The sequence below is a fragment of the Pongo abelii genome, chromosome 5 (genome assembly GCF_028885655.2).
Source record: "Pongo abelii isolate AG06213 chromosome 5, NHGRI_mPonAbe1-v2.0_pri, whole genome shotgun sequence".
NCBI lineage: Eukaryota > Metazoa > Chordata > Mammalia > Primates > Hominidae > Pongo > Pongo abelii.
In genome coordinates this window covers 90,454,462-90,471,052 of record NC_071990.2, presented here as the reverse complement: position 1 = coordinate 90,471,052, position 16,591 = coordinate 90,454,462, and the positions used below count along the sequence as shown (strand labels likewise).

At 40.6% G+C, this 16,591-nt stretch overlaps 1 protein-coding gene across 5 annotated transcripts in view; it reads left to right on the top strand.

Annotated features, from left to right (window-relative positions):
* The window catches only part of MDN1 (midasin AAA ATPase 1), a 187,150-nt gene that overhangs the window by 75,214 nt on the left and 95,345 nt on the right, over positions 1-16,591 (top strand). For all 5 annotated transcript variants that reach the window (XM_054557862.2, XM_054557860.2, XM_054557859.2 and 2 more), the window contains exons 21-33: positions 312-459; positions 920-1,030; positions 2,922-3,073; positions 3,962-4,140; positions 4,738-4,946; positions 5,120-5,266; positions 7,008-7,149; positions 8,867-9,001; positions 9,082-9,220; positions 10,805-10,943; positions 11,239-11,369; positions 14,144-14,288; positions 16,056-16,185. In XM_054557862.2, coding sequence (XP_054413837.2) covers positions 312-459; positions 920-1,030; positions 2,922-3,073; positions 3,962-4,140; positions 4,738-4,946; positions 5,120-5,266; positions 7,008-7,149; positions 8,867-9,001; positions 9,082-9,220; positions 10,805-10,943; positions 11,239-11,369; positions 14,144-14,288; positions 16,056-16,185 — 1,907 coding nt within the window. The remainder of the gene's footprint in view (positions 1-311; positions 460-919; positions 1,031-2,921; positions 3,074-3,961; positions 4,141-4,737; positions 4,947-5,119; positions 5,267-7,007; positions 7,150-8,866; positions 9,002-9,081; positions 9,221-10,804; positions 10,944-11,238; positions 11,370-14,143; positions 14,289-16,055; positions 16,186-16,591) is intronic.

Genomic DNA, 16,591 nt, shown 5'->3' with positions numbered 1-16,591 from the left:
TGAACAGACTCTGGAACACAGAAGCTTCTCACCTCTCTTTATCAGTACCTTTTTGCTAGAGGAATTGCACATTGCACTTCCCAGTTTCCCAAAGGAAATAGATAGGTGTTCATTTTTTTATTTTGAAAGATATCTCTGAGTATGTGAAAAGTAGATTTAAAAGAGACTAAGGTATTTTGATGCATGCCCTAGGAAGTTGTGTGCATGACCATTTCTGATCTAAAAAATGTCCTTTGGGTTTTCTGTAGAGAATTGATAATACTGGATACTTATTAGTAAATAAAATTGCCTGACCTTTATTCTATTTGTAGCTTCTACACAGCTTTGCGGAAAGAGTCTGGGACCAAACTGGTGGATGGCACTGGCCATAGACCTCACTACAGCCTTCGGACTCTGTGCCGGGCCCTGCGATTTGCAGCCTCCAATCCATGTGGCAACATTCAGCGCTCACTCTATGAGGTCTTTCTGAAGTCTCTTTGACAGGATATGAGCTTAATGGTTGGGTTCATGGGAAGGAAGGAATAGGGATGCATATGCCAGGTTGCCTGTGCTTTCCAGTTAGTCAGATCAGCCCATAATACCTCTTACCAGATCTACCTTGCCCTTTTAAATTAAATATTTTACTTTTTATTTTAAAATTTTTATTTTTAATTATACATAGAGACAGGGTGTCACTGTGTTCCCACTCTGGTCTCGAACTCCTGGGCTCAAGCTGTCCTCCTGCCTTGGCCTCCCAAAGTGCTGAGATTACAGGCATGAACCACTGTGCCTGGCTTACCCTTCCCTTTATCTACCACCTTACTATATTTAAAAGTTGGGAAGCAGCATCACCCAAGAGGTTAAATTTTGTTCTGGAAATAAGTTTGGTTGTATTGCAGAAGGTTATTTAGCATTATGCATATTTGTCTTTTCTTTCTAGGGTTTTTGTTTGGGTTTCTTAACACAGCTTGACAGGGCATCACACCCAATAGTTCAGAAGCTCATCTGTCAACACATTGTCCCTGGCAATGTCAAGAGTCTGCTGAAGCAGGTATGTTCTTTTGTTATTTTTGACTTGTTATACTTGAAAGGCTGAATTACCAAATTTTCAGCTGTGTTTTTTTTTCACATAACTTTTTAATTATAAAGGTAATCTGTTGCAAAAAGTTTAAACATTACAGAAACGTACGTTTAGATGGTGAAAGTTTCCAATAAGCTTACTCTTTGGAGATTTAAATACTGTGGATAATCTTTCCAGATAAATTGTATAATATATATATTTTATTTTCTTACATATCCAAATTTTGGTATGTATATGTTGATTTATTGAGGTAAATTGTAAAATTGTAATATGCATTTAATATAAGTGGGACTGTCTTATAAGAATATTGTTTTTTTTTTTTGGAGATAGAGTCTTGCTCTGTTGCCCAGGCTGGAATGCAGTGGTGTAATCTCGGCTCATGGCATTCTCCCCTTCCCTGGCTGAAGTGATTCTCCTGTCTCAGCCTCCCGAGTAGCTGGGATTACAAGCGCATGCCACCACGCCCAGCTAATATTTGTAATTTTAGTAGGGACTGGGTTTCGTCATGTTGGCCAGGCTGGTCTCGAACTCCTGACCTCATGATCCGCCCGCCTCGGCCTCCCAAAGTGCTGGGATTACAGATGTGAGTCACCGTGCCTGGCCTCTAAGAATATTCTGTAGCTTTCCTTTTTAACCTAACTGAATCTTGGATATATTTTTGTTTTTGTACCAGAGTTCATTGTGACATGCCTTCTAAGGGCCACATAGCATTTCACTGGATGGGTACACCATAGTTTCACTATCTGCATAGTTTAACTACACAGTTAGGTATAATCTATACCTTCTGATTGTGGTTGGGTCTTTTTTGAGGAGGCAGTAGTGTGGGCACTGTTATAAACAATAGCCGTTTTGGATTTGACAGGAAATTACAGAATAGCATGGGACTGAAAGAGGCTGAGAGAAACTTGCTCACAATCAACATGTAAACTGGCTTGTTTACATGTTGATTGCTTATTCATTAGGAAGAGAGAGCCCTTGGGACTTGGAGTTTCTTTGGACTCAGCCTTTTAAAAAATCATACAAGTAACACATGCGTAAATACTTTTGGTAAATTGTAAAAACATTGAGTAAAGACTCAGGTTTGCTTTTACCATTATTGTAATCAAATACCAGTCTCTTCCAGTTGGTCTTTTTGTGTGTGTATGCCTCAGGGTGTGATAGAAACTTAAAAAGATCCTTCCTCCCCTCCCCCTATTGCTTCTCAACTCAACTGAGGAGGCCTTAAAAGCGGGCCTAGACGTGTAGCTTGAAATCTGGGGACCAAATGCTCTAGAAGAGTACTTTTCCATAGTTATAGATTTGACCACCATTTAACCATTTTTTTACTTATAAAAATGGGAATTTGTATAATCGAACCTAATAACTTAAACCATATCGCAGCAAAGTTATGCTGTCATCCACAATATTATCCTTAATGGGCTAGTTGCTCTGAAAAGTCAGTTTTATTTTTAATGTCTTCTAGGCAATCCAGAGTATAATAGTGCAAAACCTCCTTCCTTACTACAACACTGGCCCTTTTTCAGAGAACATGGTTTATCTGAAATTCATGTTTTTGATAAAAATACTTGGAGTGGGCATTTTGATATGTGAAAGAAGAGAACTGGTACATAATCCTTCTGGGAATTTGTTTTGATTCAGTTTTTTTCCAAACCCACCTACTCCACTTCAGTTTTAAAACCAATATATAACACCATTTTGTCCTCATTCCTCATAATTTTATGTTCATATTTCACCCAGTTTTAATGTTGAAAGTATGCAGAACAAGACAGCTTGTTCAACAAGTGGCTCTTTTCCTACTTTATGCCCTTCTCTGAAAGAATGCACAACTGTGGGTTATTCCTTGAACTTCTGTGTCTTTCAGCCTATTCCAGAGCCAAAAGGAGGTCGGCTTATCCAGGTTGAAGGCTACTGGATTGCGGTGGGAGACAAGGAGCCTACAATAGATGAGACGTACATTCTGACATCTTCCGTGAAGCTGAACCTGAGAGATATAGTCCGAGTTGTCTCTGCAGGGTGTGTGGGCTTTTTTCTCGCTGCCCCGAACTTGATACAGGCGTAGGCATTGATGACATTTTGGTCTAACTTCCTTAACTATCAAAGAGCTTTATTCTTATTCATTGGCCAACTGAACAATTACTTACAAAAGTCAGTACTATAACTTTTTCCTGGTAGAAAACTGTTTCTAGTTGTGCAACTTTGGAGGGAGCACTATGGATGCAGATGATTTTATCTATCTTTAAAGTTGTCTTTTGTTATTTTGCTGATAAATACCACAAATTATTCAGTAAATGGCTAAAAGTTCTACTTACAGTTTCTTACAAATGTTGCCAGCATAGTTGGAATTGCTTTCCTTAGTATTTTTACAAAGAAACTTCTCAGTGTATAGGAATAAAAATGTTCTTTTGCTTCTTGCATTTTCCAGAAATGTAAAAAGGGGGAAAAAAGAAGAAAAAAAATGCTCTTTTAATGATGCTGTTAAATGATGTCGTCATTCTTTAAAAAAAACAAAAAAAAACCCAAAATAGTACTTCGCCAGGTGCAGTGGCTCATGCCTGTAATCCCAGCACTATGGGAGGCCAAGGCGGTCGGATCACTTGAGCCCAGGGTTTTGAGAACAGCCTGGGCAACACGGCAAGACTCTGTCTCTGCAAAAAATACAAAATTTAGCTGGGCTTGGTGGTGCATGTCTGTAGTCCCAGCTACTCAAGAGGCTGAGGTGGGAGGATCACTTGAGCCTAGGAAGTCGAGGCTGCAGTGAGCTGTGATTGCACCACCATACTCCAGCCTGGGCAACAGAGTGAAATCCTTTGTCAAACAAAACAAACCAATACTCAGTTCTGGTTTCTCAGCTTTGTAATTTTTTTGTTGTTTTAAGTTGCTTAATTGGCTAATCTTTTACAGAACCTATCCAGTGCTGATTCAGGGAGAGACATCAGTTGGTAAAACAAGCCTGATCCAGTGGCTGGCTGCAGCTACTGGCAACCACTGTGTGCGTATTAACAATCACGAACACACGGATATTCAGGAGTACATTGGTTGTTACACATCTGACTCCTCAGGGAAGCTTGTCTTTAAAGAAGGTAGGGTTAAGATTCCATTCCATGCACATAGGTGTTTATTCTTTCACACACATTTCCTTGAGTAATATTCTTCATCCTTTCCAATTGAGGCACATGGACCTTTGCTGTAACAGCCAGCTTTTCTTGATGCCTGAGCTAAGATAGTTAAGGGGTGATGCATAAGGTGCTGGCTTTCTTTAGGTTCTACTAATCTTGCTGGCTGTATATAGGACTAGGGCCAATTTTCAAGTGGGGAGTTGAACTGCTGCTTTATTTTCTAGGAATTCAGAGAATGGGGTTAGTGTTAGCCAAAAGGAAGTTGGGAATAGTCAACAGAATGTGGTGATTTAAATGAAATTAGACTGCAGGGGAAAGATTACACAAGAAATATGAGGTATTTTCAGCCTTGGCTTCTTTGGGGGAAAAAGGGACTATTTTAATTGAAAATTGTTCCTCCTTGACCTGCAGTGTCATAATTTGTTTTGAGGCAAGACTAGCTACAGAAAGTAATTTGCTTTGAAATTTAATGATAACCTAGGATTTGTTGATTTGTACATAACGCATTTTAAAACTTTGTACTGATTTATACACCAGTTCTTGCTCTTTGTTTCTTCCTAGGTGTTCTTATTGATGCTATGAGAAAAGGCTATTGGATTATTTTAGATGAATTAAATTTGGCCCCTACTGATGTGTTAGAGGCGCTGAATAGGCTGTTGGATGATAACCGTGAATTGCTCGTAACAGAAACACAGGAAGTTGTTAAAGCACACCCTCGGTTTATGCTTTTTGCCACCCAAAATCCCCCAGGACTTTATGGAGGCAGAAAGGTATGTAGCATTTGTCTGCTTCCTTCAATTTGTTAACACATCAGATCGTAGATTTTTCGTAGTAAGAATGAAATGTTTTTACCTCTCCTTTAATATTTTATGGTGAATGTCAGAGCCTCCATATTGGAAATTAAAAGGCACCTTTTACTGCATTCTTCCTGTGCTTTGTCTAGGTCCTTTCTAGAGCCTTCAGGAATCGGTTTGTGGAATTGCACTTTGATGAGTTACCTAGCTCTGAGTTGGAAACAATCTTGCACAAGCGGTGTAGTTTGCCACCCTCCTATTGCAGCAAGTTGGTTAAAGTCATGCTGGATCTTCAGGTACTTAGTTTCAAATGGAATGTGTTGATTATACTTGGTGATCAAAATTTCATGGCTTCTTTTGTTAGAAAAAAGAATCTGTCTGTTGATGTATTTTTCCAAGTAGAGATTTTTTTTTTTTTTATTGTTTTTAATTTTTTTATTATTTATTTTTTGCAAGACATGGTCTCACTCTACTGTCCTGGCTGGAGTGTAGTGGCAAAATCATAGCTCATTGCAGCCTCAACCTCCTGGGCTCAGGTGATCCTCCCATCTCTGACTACTCACTCCTTAGTAGCTGGGACCACAGATGTGCACCGCCATGCCCGGCTACATTTTTTTTTTGTAGAGACAAGGTTTCGCCCTGTTGCCCAGGCTGGTCTCGAACTCCTGGGCTCAAGGGATCCACCCACCTTGATCTCCCAAAGTTTTGGGATTACAGGTGTGAACCACAGTTCTTGGCCTTCAAGCAGAGGTCTTTTTAAATGCTTCCCATTAATATATATTTTTAGTTTTTTTTTTAATCAATCAGTTTTACATCATTAAAATTTTTCTGATATTTACATATGATGATGATTTTGTATTTGTGTATAGTATTGAAGCATTTTGTTTAGAATGTAATTTGGCTTAGGGAAAACTGGTTTTTGGTTTTTAAATGGATATAGTCCTTGAATGGACATAATTAAAGAGATCCATTCTTTGTGGCTTCCCCATGTCAACTGCAAAGCTACAGCTGATCTTTAAAAATTCCATTTATCTTATGGGGTTAAAAGTATTCTTTATCAGAAAGTGTACATTGTCAAACTTCTTTTTAGAAAGCTAATAATAATGAAGACTCCTACCATTATGGTTCCACATTGTTTCACTAATCTTCCTGCATCTTTGCCACCATTTGCATTACTTTTTGTTTGTTTTTTGAGACGGAGCCTCACTCTGTCACCAGGCTGGAGTGCAATGGCGCTATCTCGGCTCACTGCAACCTCCGCCTCCCGGGTTCAAGCGATTCCCCTGCCTCAGCCTCCTGAGTAGCTGGGACTATAGGCGTGCACCACCAGGCTTGGCTAATTTTTTGTCTTTTTAGTAGAGACGGGGTTTCACCATATTGACCAGGATGGTCTCGATCTCCTGACCTCGTGATCCGCCCGCCTTGGCCTCCCAAAGTGCTGGGATTACAGGTGTGAGCCACTGTGCCCATTTGCATTACTATTAATCATCTTTTTTCTATGTGGCATAAGAAATGTGGAATTCCATTTTATATTCTTAATTTAAACATGAATTTGAACATTTTTATTCAGAATATTACAAGTTATTTACATTAAAAAATTAATCTTTTTTTTTTTTGGAGACAGAGTCTCGCTCTGTCGCCCAGGCTGGAGTGCAGTGGTGCAGTCTCAGCTCACTGCAAGCTCCCCCTCCCGGGTTCATGCTGTTCTCCTGCGTCAGCCTCCGGAGTAGCTGGGACTACAGGCGCCCGCCACCACGCCCGGCTAATTTTTTGTATTTTTAGTAGAGACGAGGTTTCACCATGTCAGTCAGGATGGTCTCGATTTCCTGACCTTGTGATCCGCCCACCTTGGCCTTCCAAAGTGCTGGGATTACAGGCTTGAGCCACTTCGCCCAGCCAAAAAATTAATCTTATTCAGTGGAATGAAATCATTTAAATGGGAGCATAAATTTGTTATGAATTTTATACGCATTGTACTAAAAACTTATCATGCATTGCAGCTGATGCCCCTTTTCATTTGTTTTGATACTTCAACAGTCCTATCGCAGAAGTTCTTCAGTGTTTGCTGGAAAGCAGGGCTTCATCACCCTTCGTGATCTGTTCCGATGGGCTGAAAGATACAGATTGGCTGAGCAGATAGAAAAGGAGTATGACTGGCTACAGCATTTAGCCAATGATGGTGTGTTTTCAGTCAAATGCTCTCAATATATAGTTATGTTAAATGTCAAACTTTTTATTAAAACAAATCTTGCCTCAAATTGTGTTGGATACATACATTTGACTAGGTATTCCAGAGAGCCTGTTTCTCTCCAGTTCTAACAGCTTTTGTAAGTGATCTTATTCCTGCAGGCCTCCATGCTAATAAGGACTGGTTGCTAAGCTTTTCTTACTCTTTGCTTCAGGTAGCCACATGTGGGAGTCAGGATATGGACATAGCCTCTTTGGGAGTTAGGCAAATGGTTGATGGTAGCTTTGTGGGCCATTTTTCTGCAGTGTCACCACAGGTAGTCTGGCTAGTGCTTTACAGACATACAGAAAGCTGATTTGTCAGAAAACATCGGCATTCTGAGAGAAAAGAATTATATAACCTGAGACTCAGGTTTTGTTGTTTTCCTTTAATGCATGGGAAAAATTTGTTACTGTTTGTGATAGGATACAAAGTGTTTTGGAATCTTCTGATTTGAAAAGTGCTGATGATTGATTAATGGGCTAGTTAATAAGTAAGAAGAGTATGTAAAACTAGTACAAGAGATTTTTTCTCTACTTGTAAGGAATATTTACATAGAGGAATACTTTTTAAAGAACTTTTTTTCTTTCTTTCTTTTTCTTTCTTTCTTTTCTTTCTTTTCTTTCTTTCTTTCTGTCTTTCTTTCTGTCTTTTTTTCTGTCTTTCTTTCTGTCTTTCTTTCTTTCTTGAGATAGAGTCTCCCTCTGTAGCCCAGGCTGGAGTGCAGTGGCACGATCTCAGCTCACTGTAACCTCTGCCTCCCGGATCTGGGTCCTGGTACAAGCAGTTCTCCTGCCTCAGCCTCCCGAGTAGCTGGGATTACAGGCAAGCGCCACCATGCCTGGCTAATTTTTGTATTTTTTGTAGAGATGGTGTTTCCCGTGTTGGCCAGGCTGGTCTTAAACTCCTGACCTTGTGATCTGCCCACCTCAGCCTCCCAAAGTGCTGGGATTACAGGCGTGAGCCACCATGCCCAGCAAAACTTTTTTGGTGAGGTGTAACATACAGTAAAGCATTTTCCCATGTAAAGCATCACCTAGACCAAGATTTAGAATATTTCCAATAACCCAGTAGGTCTCTTGCCAGTGGAGGTAATCACTACCCTTGACTACTGTCACTACTAATTGACTTCTGTCTGATTATCACTACTAATCTGATTGAACAGAATTTTGCCTGTCCTTGAGTTTCACCTAGCTGACACCATGCAGTATGTACTTTTTGGGTTCTGGGTTTTTCACTAAACCTGATGTGAGATTCAGTCATGCTGTTATGTGTATCAGGACTTCATTCTTTTTTTTCTTTTTCTTTTTATGTGGTAATCCACTGTATGAAGACACCATAGTTTGTTTATCCATTCTCTTGGTTATGGACATCTGGATCATTTTAATTTTTTAGTTCTGAACAAAGCTTCTCTGAACATTCCTGCGTATGTCTTTCGACACACACATGTTCATTGGTGTTTGGGGATACTAGAAGTCATATTGCTGAGGCATAGGGCAGGTATATGGTTCATTGTAATAGGCTCTCCTAGTTTTCCCATGTAGTTCTTCAGATACCTACCTCACCAGCAGCGTACGAGAGTTGCCATTATCCATATTCTCAATGTCCCTTGGTGTTCCCAGTAGACACTTGATGATTCCTCTCCTCCTTTTCCTCCTCCTCCTCCCAGGTTATATGCTTCTGGCAGGTCGAGTCAGGAAGCAGGAGGAAGTTGATGTGATTCAAGAAGTCCTTGAGAAACATTTCAAGAAAAAATTGTGTCCTCAATCTCTTTTCTCCAAAGAAAATATTCTAAAATTGCTGGGTGAGTAGGCCAGAATCCCTAGAGGAGTATGATTTGAGTTGTACTCATTAGAATCTAAATATTTATTTTTCCTTGGATAGGTAAATTGTCTACTCAGATATCCACATTGGAATCTAACTTTGGCCACATCGTGTGGACTGAGGGCATGCGGAGACTCGCGATGCTAGTGGGAAGGGCATTGGAATTTGGTGAACCTGTGCTGCTGGTTGGAGACACTGGGTAAAGATCTGTGACAGTGACTCATGAGGGTTCATTTCAATTCCATAGGATTACTTGAGTTATCGCTGAAGAACTCATGAAAGTATTAATCCCCCCTTCTTTCCTCCTTCCTCTTTTTTTTTTTTTTTTTTTAAGAAGAAACTAAGAGCGGGTCGGGGGCTGGGGGAGGAGTAGCATTAGAAGAAATACCTAATGTAAATCACGAGTTGATGGATGCAGCAAACCAACATGGACATGTATACCTACGTAACAAACCTGCACATTCTGCACAGGTACCCTAAAAAAAAAAAAAGAAACTAAGAGATCTGTTACTGTTTAGTTTCCTCTACCTTCAGACTAGGTTCTTTGTTAATGGAAAATAATGGCTTTCTTCTTCTTATTATTATTATTTTTGGAGATGGGGTCTCACTCTGTTGTCCAGGCTGGAGTGCAGTGGTGCTATAGGGCTCACTGCAGCCTTGACTTTCTGGACTCAGGTGATCCTCCTGGCTCAGCCTCCCAAGTAGCTGGGACTGCAGGCATGCACCACCATGCTTGGCTAATTTTTAAATTTTTTTGTAAAGTCAGAGTCTCAGCTGGTTGTGGTGGTTCATGCCTGTAATCCCAGAACTTTGGGAGGCTGAGGCAGGCGGATCACTTGAGCTCAGGAGTTCGAGACCAGCCTAGGCAACATGGCAAAACCCTGTCTCTACTAAAAATACAAAAATTAGCTGGTTGTGTTGGCATCTGCCTGTAGTCCTAGCTACTCAGGAGGTTGAGGCAGAAGAATCACTTGAGCCTGGGAGGCAGAGATTGCACTGAGCTGATATTGTGCCATTGCACTCCAGCCTGGGCAACAGGAATGAAGCCCTGACTGAAAAAAAAGATGGAGTCTCACTATGTTGTCCAGACTGGTCTTGAACTCCTGGGCCCAAGTGATCCTCCTGCCTTGGCCTCCCAAAGTGTTGGGATTACAGGCATGAGCCACACTGTACCTGGCAAGAATGATTTTTTGCTTCATTGCATTGAGGGCAGTTTTTGTCTATTTAGTTCTTTTAAACAGTGAGATTCATTCTATACGTGTGTAGAGAAGAGGAGATAGACTAGTGTCTCTTGAAAGTCTGTCAAGTCTATAAGGATTAGATTTCTTTTCCCTCTCTTGGTGGTGGTTTTTTTTTTTTTTTTAGAAGGCGTTCCGCTCTTGTTACCCAGGCTGGACTGCAATGGCATGATCTCAGCTCACCACAACCTCCACCTCCCGGGTTCAAGTGATTCTCCTGCCTCAGCCTCCCAAAGTGCTAGGGTGGCCTTTGGGAGGCCTCAGCCTTCCAAAGTGCTTACAGGCGTGAGCCACTGTGCTCAGCCGGTGGTTGTTGATAGAACTAGGTTGGAGTTTGTGCAGTACATACCTTCTGGATAAGAATATGGGAGAGTGCACTCGTGCAGAGGGGTGCCATGAGCCTGGGGTTGAGGTTCCACATTGGCCAGCACTGTTTGCTGCTGCAGTGAGACTCCCACAGTGGTTCTTCTCTTTTGCTGACGGGGGTGTTTATGGATGTGTATTTGAAACACATGCCTTGTTAATCGGTTGCATATCTCTAACAGGTGTGGGAAAACTACTATCTGTCAGGTATTTGCAGCCTTGGCAAATCAGAAATTATACTCTGTCAGCTGCCACTTACACATGGAGACATCAGACTTCCTGGGTGGCCTGCGGCCAGTGAGACAAAAGCCAAACGACAAGGTTTGTCCAGCAGCAAGTGTTCCTGTTATTTTAAAAAATTGCAGTTAGCTGTGCATGAGTCAGTGGTGGGGTTTCTGGAGCTGGGTTCTGGTTTGGTTAAATGTGCATATCTGCAGATTTTCTCTGGTCTACAAGGGCCTTCACAAGCATTCTGGTGTGCAGGTTCTATCTCCTGTTCTCAGATTCTTACTTTGCTCAGAATGCCTACTTCACCCATGGAAACACCAGCCAGCTGCATGTATATTGTCTGTGGAGCCACCTGCCCTTTAATTTTCCCCACTTTTTCAAATTATAGGAAGAAATTGACACATCAAGACTCTTTGAGTGGCATGATGGGCCTCTGATTCAGGCCATGAAGGAGGATGGCTTTTTCCTCTTGGATGAGATCTCATTGGCCGATGACTCTGTCTTGGAAAGACTCAACAGGTACATGCCTGAGAGGTTTGCCTTGTGTTTGATATTTTTGTTGGTGTGATTTTTTTTTTTCTCCCTGAGACAGTGTTCTCACTCTGTCACCCCAGGCTGCAGTGTCATGTCATGATCATAGTTCACTGTAGCCTCAAACTTCTAGGCTCAGGTGATTGATGTGATTTTTATAGATATTAAATCTTGTGCACAGTAATACTTCTCATAGGTGCATCTTAGTAAATGCTTGAAATTATTGATGTATTACCATGTCTTTTGGCTTTAGCATTCAATGTTTCCTAAATTTCTAGGTTTTTTTTGCTATCAATAATCAGAACAATGGGATCGTGGAATGGCAGGGCTAAAACATGAGCCAAAGTCAAAACTATTTTTTAAAGTGAATTATATGCCTACTCTCTTAATATTTTGAAAGAACTGTAGTCAGAATCCTAGACCCATGGCTATAAGCCATCATTAGACCTCAGACCAATATGAATCTTGATGTAGTAACACCCATTTTTTCTCTTTTGAGGTATAGTTTACATATCATAAAATGTATAATTCAGTGAGTTTTAGTAAGTTTATAATCCCATGATGGGTTCTTGCAAGCTATATGCATAGAACCGAGTCACTGAGTTAGTGGTATTGCAGTAGAGAAAGAATTCAGTAGTTGCAGAGCTAGCCAAGTGGAAGGACAGGAGTTTATTACTCAAATCAGCTTCCCTGAAAATTTGGAAGATAGGAGTTTGTTTATTTTTTTAGACAGAGTCTTGCTCTTTCTCCCAGGCTGGAGTGCAGTGGTGTGATTTTAGCTCACTGCAACCTCAGCCTTCCAGGTTTGATTGTTGTGCCTCAGCCTCTTGAGTAGCTGGGGCTACACATGTGTGCCATCAGGCCCAGCTAATTTTTGCATTTTTAGTAGAGGTGGGATTTCGCCATGTTGGCTAGGCTGGTCTTGAACTCCTGACCTCAGGTGATCCGCCCACCTTGGCCTCCCAAAGTGCTAGGATTATAGATGTGAGCCACTGCGCCGGGCCTGGAGGCTAGGGATTTTTTGTTTGTTTTTTTGAGACGGACTCTACCTCTGTCACCCAGGCTGGAGTGCAGTGATGCGATCTTGGCCCACTGCAACCTCTGCCTCCTGGGTTCAAGCCATTCTTTTCATTCAGCCTCCTGTGTTGCTGGGACTATAGGCACGTGTCACCACTCCCAGCTAATTTTTGTATTTTTAGTAAAGATGGGGTTTCGCCATGTTGGCCAGGCTGGTCTCAAACTCCTGACCTCAAGTGATCCTCCTGCTTCTGCCTCCCAAAGTGCTGGGATTACAGGCATGAGCCATTGTGCCTGGCCGAGGCTAGGGTCAGAGGCCTAGAGAATGGGGAATGCTGTTGGGACAGAGTTGAAATCACAGGAAGTTGAGCTATCTTTTTGCCCTAAATAAGTTCATGGGATCATAAGACCTGTTGAGCCACTTCTTGGTATGGGTTTCCATTCCAGGTGGTGCTAGCCGTTTTATCAGAATCAGGGTCTGAAAAGTACCTTAAACACTAATCTTAGGTTTTATAATAGAGATGTTATCTTATAGGAGCAATTGGGAAGGTTATGAATCTTGTGACCGCTGACTGTGTCCTGAGCTGTAATTTTAACCTTGTGGTTAGTTTTATGAAGGAGGGGGTTAGTTTTGGGGAGGGGCTATTACTTTTGTTTTAAAATTAAACTATAAACTAAATTTCTCCCGTAGTTTACTTGGCCTATACCCAGGAATGAACAAGGGCAGCTTGGAGGCTAGAAGAAAGATGGGGTCAGTTAGGACAGGTTTTTGTGTTTTTTTTTTTACTGTCGTAACTTTTCGTTAGATTTTTTTTCTCACTCATAATTTTTGCAAAGGTGGTTTCAAGCTTTGCAACCATCACAATTTAGTTTTTGTGTTTGTTTTGTTTTGAGACAGCATCCTGCTGTATTGCCCAGGCTGGAGTGCAGTGGTACAGTCTCAGCTTACTGCAGCTTCTGCCTCTCGGGTTCAAGTGATTCTTGTGCCTCAGCCTCCCGAGTAGCTGGGATTACAGGCGTGAGCCAGCACAGTCTGCTAATTTTTGTATTTTTAGTGGAGATGGGCTTTCACCATCTTGGCCAGGTTGGTCTCCAACTCCTGGCCTCAAGTGATCTCCCCACCTTGGCCTTCCAAAGGGCTGGGATTACAGGTGAGAGCTACTGCGCCCGGCCCACAATCCAGTTTTACAACATTTCCATCATTCAATAGAATCCTTTGTGCGCATTACACTAAATTTCTGATTAATCTCTTTTTTGTCTCTGTAGATTTCTTTTCTGGATATTTCAGATAAAAGTTCTCTTCTCTTACTTTGCATTAATGTTTTGAGGTTCATTCCTATTTCAGCACATATTATTAGTTTGTTCCTTTTTATCCCGAATAGTATTGGATATACCACATTTTGTTTATCCATTCACCAGTCAATGATATTTGAGTTCTTTCTAGTAGTTGGCTATTATGATAATGCATGCAATTTGTTTGTTTTCTTGTAAGTTATTCATTTTTAAGACCAATGCCTTAATAGTTTATAAGTTGAAAAGTTTTTTTTTTTCTTGATCAGAAATAGCCATTATTACACAGGAATTGGGATAGTGAGTCATTTTAAAATTTGTGATAGGAAACCATTAACTAAAGTAAAAATTCAGTAGAGAGGAGATAACTTTTTTTTTCTTTTAAAGAGCATTGAAGACTGTAAAACAGAAAGATTGTATAAGCCCTTTTCACTGTCCTTCAATTTTTCTTTTAGTGTCCTTGAAGTAGAAAAGTCTCTGGTATTAGCTGAAAAAGGCAGTCCAGAGGACAAGGATAGTGAAGTAGAGCTGTTGACTGCTGGGAAAAAATTTCGTATTCTAGCAACCATGAACCCTGGGGGTGACTTTGGAAAAAAGGAGGTAAAACTTTTCTGATGCACATTTTCTTTCTAGGTTTTGACCTCAGCTTACTGGTACTTGTAAATATAGTATGTAATAATGGATTTGGAATTTTATGTTAGGTAAAAACTGGGTAAAAAGTGTAAAAAACCAAAAATATTTTAAAATAATTATTGGGTTAGAAAACAATTCTGACACAAATATCTCCTTATTTGATATCTCACTTTGTGTATGTGCCTGAAATGTCATTGTTACAGTCACTTTGCCTAGCCCTTTACATATGTTACCCTGAGAAAGCTCACAGGAGCTCTGCAAGAAAGTTATTATTGTAGTTTTATGGATGAGAAAAGTTGGATCTGAAATTTAAATTTAACCTCTGTTTTTAGAGTCCACTTTCTTAAACACAACTCTGCTTTCATGGGTGGTTTTAAAGTGACAAAAAAGTCACAACCAGGAACCCTCTTCTGGTTTGTAGATGGAGCTTATTTGTTCTCGTAAGAGTTATGTGTGTCACTTTCTGACTGCTGGTAAAGGGCAGAGGGCAGTTCCTATGTTCAGAGGGTTGTGTTCAGATATATTCGGGAACCAACAACCTTGTTGGTTTCCAGCTCAAGAAACCTTTCAGTGGAGAAGTCAGCACTATGTGTTGGATCCCAGTCTGTTAAAGTTAGGAAGAGAGTGATGTAACAGGTCAGGGATGATGAGAAGAAACAGAGGGGTTGATCTTAAATAAGACAATTAAGGGTGTTGGTAATTTGGTGGGTAGCTGAAATGATATTTTGGGCCTAGGTTTCCTCAGTATCATAAGATGAAAGATTGTCTCTATGCTTCAAGATATGCTCTGAAGAGAGGGAATAAAATACATTGCATTCAAAATATAAAAACTGGCTTCTGGGCAAGTAGAAATGCCACAGAGAGGTCTGATTTCAAGTTTGTGTATATTAGCTTGGCTGTCAGATTATCTTGTTTTCCTTAAGTCAATGCTTGCTGACTTTTACCCAAGGGAAAGTTACTTTTTAGTTTCGCATACCTAACAAGCAGAGCAAGGTAGGATGCTGGACACCAGAGGTACTGGTTGTCTAGGATACTGATGAGGTACACACACGTGTTCTTTATTCCTGGGCCTCTGTGGTAGACCAGATAGATGATCATCAAGTAAAAGGAAAGTAATAACAAAGTGATCAGACAAACCAATAATGATGCTTATGTGGCATTGCAAACATTTGTGAATAGTGTCAACTGACCTTGTGGTGGGAAAAGGAATCTACAGGGGCGAAGGCCCTAAGACTGGAGTGGCTAAACAATTTCTTGTTATTCAAGAGGTAAAATATATACTTTTTAAAATCACACTCTCTGAGCTACGTAAAAGAAGTTTCTTCCTCCTACATCAGACTGCCCTTCTCTGTGGGAAGACAGGTGTTTATTTTCTCTGAAGTATTATTTAGGTACCTGATGCAAAGTAAAGGTAAAGTAAAAGGAAGAATCTTTGCTTAAGGGGAAGAGTTCAGATTTGACTGGGACTGGCTGGAATCCTGCTTCCACCACTTAGTCTGTAAGGCCTCTGGACCATGTCTATTAAGAAAGTGATGATGATACTAGAAGGTGTCATGGAATATAAGGAGTCAAGACAAAGTACATCTTCAATTAATTATATCTGATAGTAGAAATAATTTTAAAAAATGTGTAGTATTTGCTGGACTTAACAGCTAACAACAGTCTTTCAAGACTTGTTTTCCAGCTTTCCTTACAGTTTTAAAAATTCACGTTGGAGTTTTGTGTTTCTTATAGCTGTCTCCTGCCTTAAGAAACCGGTTTACAGAAATATGGTGCCCTCAAAGCACAAGCCGTGAAGATTTAATTCAGATCATCAGTCATAATCTTCGTCCAGGATTGTGTCTGGGCAGAGTAGATCCTAAAGGTGAGAGTTTGCAGGTGGTGATGGTAGTATTGGGTCATAGCAGGGTTTGTGTTGGGAGTTGAGGGGTCTCTTACAGGACATTAGCCCTGTGTGTATATGGTGTGTTATAAGAAGAAAGGAGATAGATAAATGAAACAAAGTAGACAAGGAGAATATGGTACTATTCTGTTACCTTCTGTTAAAGTGTCCCATCTTCATATTTTCATCATTACCACTTGACACAATGGCTATAGAATTTCAGCTGCATTTCTTTAGTTGTCATCAATGAACATGTTATTCTTTCACTTTATTTAAAAATTTTTTTGGCCGGGTGTGGTGGTTCACACCTGTAATCCCAGCACTTTGGGAGGCCAAGGTGGGCGGATCACTTGAGGTCAGGAGTTCAAGAGCAGCCTGGCCAACATGA